Source organism: Sinohyriopsis cumingii, chromosome 8 (assembly GCF_028554795.1).
Source record: "Sinohyriopsis cumingii isolate HCF-2022 chromosome 8, ASM2855479v2, whole genome shotgun sequence".
In the NCBI taxonomy this organism is placed as follows: domain Eukaryota; kingdom Metazoa; phylum Mollusca; class Bivalvia; order Unionida; family Unionidae; genus Sinohyriopsis; species Sinohyriopsis cumingii.
The window spans coordinates 8981999-8996408 of NC_142968.1; the positions used below are offsets into that span (position 1 = coordinate 8981999).

General features: G+C 32.9%; 1 protein-coding gene across 1 annotated transcript; it reads left to right on the plus strand.

Moving 5' to 3' along the window:
• The first annotated feature begins 1225 nt into the window (after positions 1-1225).
• Positions 1226-11848, plus strand: LOC149792947 (pregnancy-specific beta-1-glycoprotein 8-like). The gene is made up of 7 exons (XM_089966793.1): positions 1226-2065; positions 2708-2971; positions 3757-4029; positions 4551-4814; positions 7296-7343; positions 8671-8770; positions 9125-11848. Exons 1-7 carry the CDS (start codon positions 1702-1704, stop codon positions 9462-9464), a joined length of 1653 nt encoding a protein of 550 aa, XP_089822919.1. The 5' UTR covers positions 1226-1701; the 3' UTR covers positions 9465-11848.
• Positions 11849-14410: the final 2562 nt, after the last annotated feature.

Here is a 14410-nt window from a genome sequence, read left to right on the forward strand (position 1 = left end):
TATCCCCAGATGATATTCAACATAATTTAACCATTTATAAATATGAACATATTTGCACCGATATTGTATTGGCCTAATTGCTCACATGGCTAACGCAATATTGGCAGTAGGGAATGCCCATTAGCACAACTGGTATAAATTTGACGAGTACGAGCGTTCGTTTCAGGACTCCTCCTGTCGATAGAGTCCCGTCCAGACTCCCTCTGCTCCTTTCCTTAGCTAGGAATACCAAGGACGAATTTGCGCTTCGTTTTACACTCGTTTACCACCCAAATGCCCTGATGTGTGTGCAGGCTCGGACCCCGGGTGACGCTACGAACGGGTATTAATCACCCATAAGCGTATAAATGATCACGATGAGTCTGCGTGTTTCTAATCTCACTCATCTAATGTCCCATAGGACTTAATTGTCCCGGAATCGAATATACTTAAGAAACACACTTTGTGTTTATAAACGCGTCGCGGTAATTTAATACATCCGTCGATTCGGGATCAAACAGGTCGCAAATGCTTTAAGGACGCAAGCGATTTTAATTCAAATATCGTATCTTAGTCATGCCTTTCAACGACTCGTATTACCAAATTGACTAAGGTTTTCGATTTGGTCTTGAACCCTATTTTGTTTATACATTTAAATTCAGATTCGATCCATTTGCCAATGGTTCAAAAAATATTACTTCAAATAAATCAACATAGGTCTCAAATATATTCATTACATCACATGGATTCTTTGTAACTGAGAACAGTAGTTCTGGAAACATTATGCATACATTTATGCACAAAAAATATACATTTAGTTAGACTGAAATGTTACAAATTCTCATTGATACGCTTGCCCCGAATTACATGTGTCTTAAACACAATTTGCAATTTTGGATCAACCCTATTTAGCCTCCTTGACAGAATATAACAAATACGAGTTTACCTCTGCAAATAGGGCTGCAACTGCTACGAACACAACAAGCAATGAGAATAATAATAACATTAGAATGACAATGATAATAGTAGGAGCAGGAGTAGTTGTAGTGATTAGCACTAGTTATGGATGATATTTATTTTTCTCATTATATATATATATATATATATATATATATATATATATATATATATATATATATATATATATATATATATATATATATATATCTTATTTTCCGGTTTATTGATACTATCTTTTGAAATCTATTCTCTCCTAAAGAGCAAAGGTTCCTGAGTTTGTTTCAAACTGTGTCCATCATTGGAATAGATACAATGCTACACACATTTCCGGCCATGTCAGATATAAGAATTTAAAGCACATTTTTATAATCTATCATAATTGGAATTGATACTACGGAAATACATGTGGTTATGTTCAGTAAATGTGGACCGATCTTCATTTAACGGTGGACAGTGTACATGAGATCTTGACATTATTCTAAGTGATGGACGCTTGAGAACGTGTGATTCTTGGAACAATTTTATGCCTGCATAACAATTTCGTAATCCATTATTTTAAGATTTAGCACATATGTATTCATCGAGAAACTTGTGAAGTATTTAATCTGAGTAATCAAACAAGTTCAGTTATATAAAGAATATCACTTTTTAATCCAACTTTAACTTTAGCAACCACCTTCGGAAAGTATAGACGATTATAAAATCCGTTCTCCGATATAGAATCATTCATCATTAGTTGGACATTCATCTGTAAATGGCGATATGTTCGTCTTATATACTTTAATTTACTGCATACCATTTGCTTTTGTATCAGAAGGAAGGACTGTGCATGGTATGCTAGGTAGAAATGTGTCTTTGTCGTGGACATTCAGTAATACAAAGAGGGATTCTTTCAGCATTATTCGTAACTCGACACATCTTCTGATGGTGTGGCCACTGAAAAATCTTATTATCTGGCATGAAAAAAGCGATCGATTTCAAGTCAACGTGGAAAATTATACCTATGACGTTTTAAATGTTACTCTTTGCATTTCACGTCTTAGAGAACAAGATGCTGGTATATACAAACTTGAACGACGATGGGATTCAGAGGACTTCAACGACAGTGCTATTCTACAAATATTTAGTATGTTGTGCAATCCTTATGTTTCATGAAATATACCTTAATTTAAACAGTGTAACCTCTCTTTTCACTAGCCTTCTATGGGTATGTCAATTTTAGGCGTTAACAAAATGATAACTGTAAAAATAGATATGATACATAAATTGATACTGAGAGTTGAAACTTAAGACACGGACTGGATGACTGAAGGTAACCATTCATGTCAGATGACAGTTATATAAAAATCTAATTTCCGTGTACTTTTTTATTTCTTATATGACATTTTCTAAATGAGTAGACCAATGCCATTTTGCTTTGTACAAACAAGAATTTGCCAAAAAATACATTAAACGTTCAGAACAACCATGTATTCCATCAAACCTTGATCTGGTTAAATCTGAGCTGCTGTTTTACGCATATGTAAACCATTGTAAATCAAACATATGGTTAAATTGAACTGTAAATGGTAAAGCCATAACAGATGATAGTATGCATAGATGAATGGCTTGATTACCAATTAAGCGCTAATTAGCTGAAACACATTTCTATGGCAGTTAAGCCAAGTAGCATTGGCAGTATTTCAGCATTTAAAGGAACACATTTTCGTGTATGAATTTCCATAGGTTAAGGGGTCCATTTTATGTGTATGTTTTGCATTGTTTTTAGATGAAACAGCCTTGCCACGGATCACTATGGTTCGACGTTTCAGCTTGGATTCGTCGATACATTTACAGTGCAATTACTTACATATGTTCACAGGAAAGGTATCCTGGAAGTTTAACGAGTCTCAAATAGAACGCCATGGTAGATATTCTCAAAACAATGCGCTTCTTTCAATTAAGAATTTAACAGCAGATGACAAGTACAACATTTACACATGCAATGAGTTAGGAAGTGGATTCGAGAGTGATCCGTACCGATTAAACATTTGTAAGTATACTGGTCTTTTCTGCTATTGAATCAAATTTTTTTAATTTCATATACTAGATCCACATGCCTGCCTGTATATTTTGAAATAAATCATTTTTGCTGTGCCAGTTAAGTGAAATATCCCATTTTAAACTGCATCCTTGAAATTTTCTTTTCGTGCAAGAATGTTCCGCAATAAACAATAGCACATTCGTCTTATTAAAGTATTATATTTTCTTTAAAGTGCCACATAAACAAGGATTACGATTATAATTATGTCTATTTATAATCTTGAACATATTTCATGGCTAGATGTTATATATATATATATATATATATATATATATATATATATATATATATATATATATATATATATATATATATATATATATATATTATTAGTATTATTATTTTAATTATATTCTATTTAGGACAATAATGATTTTATAACATAATATCTTGGTGCCATAGCGGTGGTATAACAGTGATGTTTTCTTGTTGTTTCTGCTTTCTGACATGACTTGATTCATTTTTGATTTTAATAATTTATCTTAAACCTAAAATCAAGGTGTTATATCTGATGCAGAGCAGGCCGGAAAGCAAGCATGCTGTTCTTTGAACTTGTTCATACCTGCTTTGAGTAATAATATATCTGGATATATATCCTTTCCTTACATATATACTATGCTCGTCTCTAAGATAAGGCATTTGTCATGAAATGAAAGATCCAAATTGAAATGAAATATGTGTTATCTTGTCATTTAATATAAAGATATTCGAACGAATTTTACATACCGTTTTAGCTGGACCAACCGCTGTCAAGTTTATGTCAACCGTTACTGTTGCAAAAGAACACGAAGGGTTAAATTTACTCTGTGATGCAGACTGTTATCCGATCTGTACATGGAATTGGACACAGCTGGACCTTTTATCAACTGCGAAGAAGGTTATCTCAGCAGATAATACATTACAAATAAATAATGTAACAAGAGAGGATGCTGGGAAGTATTCGTGCAAAGTTTATAACATTATCACCGGTGCATCACTTGAAGGTTTTACATATTTGGAAGTTGTGTGTAAGTGTAATAACGATAACTCTGCTAGTACTACTACTACTACTACTACTACTACGAATAATAATAATAATAATAATAATAATAATAATAATAATAATAATAATAATAATAATAATAATAATAATGATAATAATAATAATAATAATAATAATAAGGAACACCATCTGCTATGGTGAGTTTGGCTGAAATCTTACAAAACAAATTATTGTGTCCTTAATGATCCCTATAATATTTTCAGGAAAATATTTCAGCGCATAATCGTGTAAAATAATTCCGATACCGTATTCATCGTATAATTTAAAGTAAACAATAAACATTCAACGCTTACATGGCATAAATATTTGCATATTTAAATGAACATTCTTATCATGGCATGTACTGAACACGTCCGTCTCAGGTTATTGTGTTTGCCATGACAGTATATCGTAAAATTTATCCCAACAACAAAATGAAATATTTTGACTCTGGCATCATGCATTACGGAAGACAAAATATTAACGTTCTTTTCGTTTTCGTTTTAGATGGTCCAGATAAAATATACACCAATATCTCTGACAATATAATTCAGGTGAATGAATCTGAGACCATATTTATAGTTTGTTACGCTGACTGTTTTCCGCCATGCCTGTTTGGTTGGACTGAGACGAATACAAACACTCCGATTCGCGGGGCAGAATTAAAGCTTGAGAATATGGCTGTTGATGTCAACTACACTTGCTATGCGACAAATCCCATGAATGCAAAAGCGGCTAATTCAAGTACGATATATATCAAAGTGAGATCAGGTATGCAATGTGCCATTCAAAAATACGACTATAGCAATTCTAATTAGATCTTTAATTTGCATGCTTTAGTTTTGTTTTAATAAATTTAACCATGTTTACCAATTCATGTCTTTCTTTATATATCTTTCGTTATGCAAGAGAAAAGACAGAATAAAATACCTTCACCATCACGCATTTCTGCTTTATACTGCTGCAAATATTCTAAGATACTGTCATACAGAAACACTTAGGATATTTTTAAACATGAGTGGCACGTGTGCCTTTGATGTATGTTCCTTAAGACCACCGAGGTTAAATTATTCGTAAATATGCTTACAAATTTGGCAAATGAACAAAGAGTCATTTTTTATTGTTTCCATTTCTTGCTGTAGTAGCAGGGATTCATTTTTCATTATGCACACTACAGCCATCTTTCAGGATCAACTATACAACGACATTGTATGACTTGTGATACCAGTGAAACATATATACGCTACTGTTATATGCACACTACAGCCATCTTTCAGGACCAACTATACAACGACATTGTATGACTTGTGATACCAGTGAAACATATATACGCTACTGTTATATGCCCACGTCACAAGTTGATTGTTTCCTACTTATTTTTCATAAATTAATTGCCTATTAATGTTATTGATACATCACGATAAATTTCACATAAAAACATGTCTACTTAGGTATACTATTTACTATACCCTTTATAATCTTAATACTATAGTGAAGACTATCAGTGAAATTAAATACATTGAAAACTACTGCTATGGTGTCATCTACAAGACAAAAGTGGATCAACTACAAGGAACAACAGAGTTGGAAAGGTCACCACTGTACGTTAAACAAAACTTAAAGGAGGCAGATGATCGCTAAGAAATATAAAACGACGTAAACGATTTCTCACATCAATTATATTCACACAGAATGAGATACAAATAACAACGTAGTACAGTAAACGATGTAAGCGATATCTAATCCGTGAACAAGCGTTGCTTTCACTCAGATTAGAATAACCGGACGTTTAAGTCTGACTAATGGATATACACATTTTAAATCGGGGGTCTACAATACTGCGAACGTTCTTTCAGAATTGCATTTGGTTGGAAAAAAATCCAAACAATATCAGGTCCCACTCGCAATTGGATGACATGATGTGTTATGTCCAGTTTATTCAGTTTTCATTGAATATGTCAAATAGGTGTTTGTAAATGCAGATATTTTTTAATTATATTTTGGTCACAATTTAGTTTGGATGTGACTTCTTAAATGTACCGTAAGCATCAATTTCGAAGGTATTCAGTTCGTGTTTTCCTGTTGCTGAGGATGTCCAGTTAGATACAGTTGAATAGTCGACGTTTTGTTGCACTCCTGAGTATTTGGGTCGTCCGGATGCCTTTCTCAATTCTTTAATTGTCAAAACAGCTGTCTAAATAGGTAATATATTTATACGTTATATTTCATTATCATTGCAAATTATGTTCAATATGTGCGTTTTGCCAATGTAAATATTCGTTTGACTCGCTGCTTATGTTTATTCTCAGTTTAGCTGAAACTTGAGCTTGAAGTGGTGATCGTGGCCTCAGTAGATTATCTTCTTCTGTCACGAATATTTCAATATCGTCTGCAAAGTCAACCTGTGCAAGTCTTTTTGTGGTTTTCCGAGCAAGTAATCAGTAATTGCCTGCCTCACTAAAAGGGGGAGTGGTCATTTGGTACATCGATGACTGAAGGGAAGTAAAATGCTTGTCCTCTTAGTGTCCTGATGTAGCATCTGACTGCTTTGTTTTAGCCTATGATGAATGCATACGATACTGTACACATATCTTAATGGAGGGATGAAAACAGTTTATAAGTTATGAACCATTAACCAGCGTCATGGTTAAAGGGACAAGCATGGTCTAGTGTTGAAGTGTATAGCACCTGAGTCTTAGTATTTTAAACGTGTATACATGTGGCAATATGGTGGGTGTCTTAACATGTTCAAGTTATGACCTGGGATCAGAGCCATTCAGATCATAGTAGATAGAAAGTTATGCATATGTTATCGTGTAATATGGATATATTCATCATAGGAAATATGCATTTGATTCTAAAGAAACATGCAGAACTTAGGATATGTCTTGAGCTTCGTCATCTTTAGTCCAATTGAGTGATTTTCACTTTTAAAAACAAAACAAATGTAATACCTATCCCAAACATAAGTTTACATAGCTTTTCTTTCCCAAAAATGAAAGTTGCTTTTATTAGATTCACATTTTTCGTCACAACCGACGTCGATGGCCCGTTGAATCATACACTTTTCTCCACTGTCTGTACTTTGATTATCAAACTCGACTGTCTTGGGAACTTATGTATGTAAAATATTATTTGGTCATCGCCAAGCCTATTTCCTAAAATCGTTTTAATAATTGAAGCGCAAAGTATATAATGTACCTAGTTTTATTATGCGTTATTTCATTACATGATTCTTCTTTCGCTTTACAGGAATAAGTGTTTTTACGACAACGAGATTAACTGCAGGAAACAACACTGGTTCGTACTACCTTATTTTTCTCACGTGTTTTCAAAATGTATTTTCAATTATCTTTGTATTGGTTATTGTACGGAATTTTCATTAATATCTTCATTTTATTTATTATCTGACAAATAGGAACACAATAATAGATGACATTCCTTATAAAGAACAATTAGATATGTGCATAAAACATATTTGATTCTTTAAATGCTCTTACAGCCATGAATAATTAAGACTTACTATAGGAAAAGGTTGAGATACTATTAATTAAAGGATAATTTTATTTTCATTTTGCACGTGCTTTTAGATACAAGGTTTATCAGAAAAATATTGATCTTTTATGTTTTCTTATACCTACCACTCTGGAATAATATACTCTTTGGCAGGTTTGACAAAGAGATAATGATGTATTAGCCGAGATTTAGTTTCGGTCTCCCTATGGAAGAAAGCAAGTAACAAAACTCCCAAATTTATTACCTTACCTTGATTCCGACATCTACATAAACTATATTTATCTCGCCAGTAGGTTTTCAAAGAAAATGTAAGGCTAAACACGCAAGTCATTTTCAGCATTATTACATCATTAAACTGTGACCTGTTATATTACAGATTCATGAAACCGTCATGTCACGTGCTCAGTTAACATATATCACCACCGAATCATAATGTCGGAGATAATGAATGCAATGATAGAAAAACTGCAAGATATATTTGTCGCATTTGTGAGGAGAAGCATTGGATATAACTTATATGGCTTCGTTTTTGTGCGTCATAACTCTTCCTTTTAACTGTATCACTTGCAGATGAGGTGGGTAGGGAAAATATTTGAGTGTCACCAGAGGTGAGGTTACAGATACTGTCAATTTTTAAAAAATATCTATTTACCAGATAGGACCAAACAGATGTTCGCTATAATATGTCTCAATTACGTTTCGCCCTTTAACGTAAGCACTGCAATACTTCTTACATAAATAAACGAATGGTGGTATTATGAAGATAGCAGAAACGACAAACATTAATATAGCAAATCAGATGATCAGTAACAGCAGTGGATGTGTTGAATAGGTGAGAATGTGTTACTGACATTATTAGGTCAGTATAATAGCAATAAAGCTACTTGACTGTCCTATACAAACAAATATGTTCTTCTTTGAGCAACCGAAACGCAAATTTAAAATATCGGTTAGCAACGTTTCAAGAACGACATTTTGAGCAAATGGGTGATGCGTTTGGACTTACATTGGTATATGTATCTTTTATATATAACCTCACTTAAGCGTATGCAATTATGATTTGTATTTAACTGCACCTATCTTTCTTTGACAACAACAAACTTTATTTCAGATTTCCCTTCCGTACAGCATTTACTGTATTTTGTTATTGGACTGGTCGTTTTGCTAGCAATCGGTTTACTGGCCTGTCTTCTCCACAAATGTATGGCTAGGTAATTACTGTTTCAACAGCTGTTAAATCTGAATATATTAATGTTCTTTTTACTGGAAATGAGGTCGTATGCAGACACTTAGATACATATATATCTTTCTTAGAAGATTAATTTCGTTTTGTATTCTATGAAAGATTTTGTGGTATTTAGTATCATACCTTTCTGAGGCATATTTATTATTGTTACTATGATTTATCTCCTATAAATAATTGCAAAATATCAGGTCATTAATTATTCTACAAACATTTGATGGAAATGTAATTGATGGATCTTGGGACGAGAGTGTGAAGATATATGTTATGTTGTATTTTTTAATGCAACCTTTTTCTTCCTTTTGTTTTTTCGCTTATACAGCTCACGTGTGAGGAGATCATCCAGCAATAGATCATTGGAGAACTCTAAAGTATATCGTGAAAATGAAACCGCACCGTCGGAACACCAGGCTGGAAATTACTGGACAATTGTAAGTAATGCAAGTGGAGACTTGACTACTGCCATTGACGTAGATAATGCACACTGCATTATTCAAACAGCACCTGGAATAAAGGAAGTGCTTATTGAGAAGAACTTAGAACATTCAATAGGTGCCAACGTTGACATTGAACTTGAAGAGTACTTGGAGCCATTCCACTCAGATATTGTTGAACACGGTGATTATATTCATCCAGTTCACTCAGGTCACGTGGACATTTAGGTTTTAGAACACGAAACCATGTTTCAAGAGATCTTGATAACTACATTGTATGTTGGCTGGCAGGATATCGTCATTACATGAATTGTGTTGTGATTGTGAGTTTAGTAAACAAAATAATATATTCCGTTCGTTTTCTCTCAAAGACGTCACGCTGATTTGATATTCATCCGATCAAAAACAATCATTAAGTGTTGTTCATCAACGAGATCAATTAGCACACTTGATACTAATGATTATATAGATATAATTTGTCTTGCGAATTTAGAAAACATTTTCAGTACCAATGAATCCCAACACAAAAAAACACGCATTGAGATAAATAGTTATGGTCTAGAATATGTGAATGTATGTGAAAATTTTACTTTATAAATATGTAAATATCGCATTAGTACATCGCGAGTGAAAAAATAAACACTCCTATATTAATTCTACATTTCGATAAATGTACTACATGTTTGACCAAAATATCCTGGATATATGATAGTTTCTTTTTAGCTTCCCATAAACATTATATCCGAATGCAGACTGGTATAATTGTTGCAGACTTCAAATAACCACATTGCTGTCTGAATTATGTTAAGATAAATTTAAAATATCGGTTAGAAACGTTTCAAGAACTACTTTTTGAGCAAAATGATATCAGAACAAATATGGATCAACATTTGTCATCATGTGTAAAGCAGTTCATATTATTAACACAAGTAATAGACTTAGCATCTTGATAAACCGAAATGGCTTCATCTTAGATTTTTCAACAAACTTAAGGTCAAAATTGTTCAATTCTTCAATTCAACCGGGAATTGAAAGACGATTTACGATTTATGTTCCTTTAATGACAGTTGTGACACTCATTCAGAGACAGTCCTTATTAGTATAAATTGGTAGAGTTTCACACTACGAAAGAAAATCAGATGGACATCGACCTCAATGATAACCATTTCAGCTCACATGATATAATATAATGACTCCTTTTAACAACTATTATAATTTCTACCAAACATTTAATTGGGATGAGGCAGCGTATAAGTAAGGATGTCGCTGGAATAAAGTCAAGTCAGCCCTATACTGACACTGCCAACGATCACTGTGCCAACATGATATATACAAACACACAAGAACAAATTTAAGGAATATTTGTGTCTAGAATATAACAGTACTTATAGTCTGTATGTAGACTGCTATTTTTCTACTTTAAAATATCGAACTGGTTATGTAGTTGAGACATTTGGAGTAACTGCATAATGTACGGACATTACATTGTTTATGTCATGAGAGTAATGACCATTGCGATAAAAACACAATAACGAACTATGAATCAGTTGAAATTATAAATGTATGTATGAATTATGTACAAACCAAAACAAGAAGAAGCTGATAATGACATAAACCTAATACTACAAAACCTATATACTATTTTAAACAAAGGTGGCAACAGAAACGCAAAGCGTTTGGTTTTAAACTTGAGAAAAACGTGACACGTGTGTGGTTTAATCAAATGCTTTGTGCGAATTGTTACTGCGACATGAAACGGGCTTAGCTAATAAAGGTTCCGTCAAACTTGTTAATTAAATGTTGATAGGTAAACAAATGCATATTGTCAGGAAATGAAAACTAATTACTAATGGAAAGAGTAAATTTAATTTTGAAATGTCAGAAATATACAACCTTTGCATGAGAAACAACTATTGAGGATACATGAGAACTGTTACCTTTACTGATTCAATCCACACATCCCTGAAGAGAGCAAAACAAGCAACAAAGCAGCGGCAACAATAAAGTCAATGAAAACAGAAAATAACCAAATACTGATTTTCATGATGTAAACCTAACCTCCTTACACCTACATATTTTTGCGGACATGTCTGACCCCAAAGAGATTCCGTCGATGTCACAAATGCGTACAACCCCGCATACAACTCATTTTTCTCTAAACGGGAACTATTATGCAAAAGATAATTCCATCTGCTCCCAAATCAAGTTTAAAATTATTTTCATTTTTTTTAACTGTTCTATTCAATGTTTTTGGGGGGAATTGTAGATTGTTGCAAGCAAACTAGTATGACGCCTGTCTAAATGTTTATTTTTATGGTTATGATGTATCCATGTTTCTTTTAAACGTGTATTTGCGAAACAAGTGCCATTTTATAGATTTACATTGATTGTATTGCATGCCTATGCAATTTACAGACTTATTAACATATTAATAATTATTGATGTGTCCTGTAATTCAGTCAGTTTATTTTTTTATCTAAAAATACGTTGGGGCCAATTTAGTAGATTGGCTTTTAGCGTTTATAAATATTATACGCATAATTAAGATGTATGTATATATGCATACATGTATTTGAAGATGTTAATTTTGACAATATAAATGGTTCATGAACTGGACGTCTTACAATCGTCTTATATATTAACCTTTTTATGTTTGCTTTGTCTCTTCAGATGCGTATTTGCCAGTATCAAACAAAAAATGTTATTTCCGTCATCCTTCATTGTTTAATATCCTGCAGATTCTGTCAGTTTCGCGTTAGCACATGTCTTTCCGACCTGTCTATTGAATTGGAGAAAAATCGAAATCTGATATCATTGAATATACTTGCTCTATTATAATGTGTCAATGTTAACCTCGCACATTGTTTGTCTCAAGGAGATAAATCCAGGACAAAGAATACATTTTGCATTGTTTTTTCGTTAGAGGCAGATTTTCTAAATTTACTTAAGTTCGAATAACAAGATATGATGAATATGTGCAGCAATGTGATTACTTAACTGTGGTATGGTTCTTTTAATGTGTCTTGTGAAATGTTAATTTTTTTAAACATCTTTCTCCACGTTTATAATTACTCAAAAAGTCCCAAGACACTGCGTTATCAATTAAGTGGTTCCCATAATCGGGTGGAATTAAGCCTTTAGAACATCAATGTAAAACTCTTGTGCTTCCTGACAAGGTATGTCTCTAAATAAAACACAATTAAATTCATAACTGAAATTGAGTTGGGTCTCATATATATATATATATATATATATATATATATATATATATATATATATATATATATATATATATATATATATATATATATATATATATATATGGACAGACAGAGATGACGGTATAAACATACACGTATACAGAGACAGTGATATGACAGATGTTGTGTACACAATACATGATACTACATTTGAATTCCTGATACACATAGGTTATCTTGTTCTTCGTGGTACGCCTGATCTGGTAAACGTCTACATTGATTTATAGTGACATTACCCGAATGACGTTTCGTTCCTATTCGATTTAATTATGCCTCACATTTCTGCTTCTGTTTTAATCTTTGTGATAAACAACAGACATCCAATCTCTTAATAGTCCGAGAATCCTTGTCCAGTAACACAGTTCATATTGCGCATCAGCAGACAAATACATATGTATCTCATTTAAATAAATTACTAATTGCCTACGCTAATAACTTAAAAGAAGTAATGTGTTTTAGATTTTCATCTGAAACACATACTGATGTAACGTATTCCAAATATTGTTGCTTCAGTCGATTCTTCTCCGCACTTGTCATGCAAACAATACTCCATTAATAATCATAATTTTTACTTGTCAACGTTTATGGTACATTCGCTGAAGAGAATTCATGATGCCTAATGACTGTATGTCGCGTGTGTTATTCTGTCAATCAACACTTTTCATTCTCAGCGATTTTTTAAAATTATACGTGTCCAAACTGAAAATATTTGATTCAGGTACCAGCTATATATTGCACTTTTTTTGAACAAATTAAGACAATCTCCCGTCAATAATACACTAGAATCGACATGGGGTTGACACAGATTTAGCATGATGGATAGTTCATCACCTATATAAATGTTGTTATCCCTCCAGAGTTAATTCTCATATTGATGTAATGTTTTAAGCTAGACAAGTCTTATTATATCTAATTAATCCGAAATCAAGATTAATATCTCACAGGAACCATATATTATTGCCACATGCAACAAATATGAACTTGCATTGCCATTGATTCTCCTAGATGGGCGGCCGTGTAGAAATCGGACTTTCACGAAATAATGCAATAAGTTTTAAGTTTGTTTCAAATGAAAATGGTACTGATTGTCAATCAAATATGGCCGCCACTCTGACTGCTATGACCCTTTCTAAGGCTTACAAAGGAATAATGTATGTGACTCACTTGAAAAATTTCCTTTAAAATGAACATTCATGTGAGATAATCTAATTACTTTGTTTAATATTAAATATTTTGAATTAAGGTAAATGAACATTTTATGCAAGTATCAATCCAAAACTTAAACTAGGTTGATGCCTTTCTTGACGATGATGAAAATTGTTATACCTGAGATAATGCAAGCTCTAAACTGCAGCCCTTCGATTCAAACTTGCATAATCGCTTGGTCGTGTTGTGACAAGCTATCATGACTTAAGGGATACTTAACTTCTTGCACATTCCACTATGTGAGATCGAATTATCTTTATATGAAGTCAGTTAAGAAGTTTTATGAAAATGTACCACTTAAAAACATTTGTGACTGTTTAAGAAAATTATGTTTAGGAAAAAATGGCGAAATACGTAAATACTTTAAGTCGTTCACTTTTTTTGCTTGATCATTTCTTATATACATTTATGCATGTGTTCGTTCGTTTGACCACCTTGTGGTTTGCTGCATTCTGCAGATATTGTGCTAAGTTCGGAAAAAAAGCATCATGAATACCAAGCTGTGCACGATCTAGAGTGACGTAAATTACACATTGTCAGTATGAAACGTTTAATTCTTTGAGTCTCCTGACCAGAAGGCAAAAGGGGATTATCATGTAGCCTTGCATCCGTAATGCATTGCGCGTCCACTCATCAACAATTTAATCTTTTTCTCAGTGGTCCATCTTTTTGATCTAATTTCAAACAAACTTGAAATATTTTGTAACA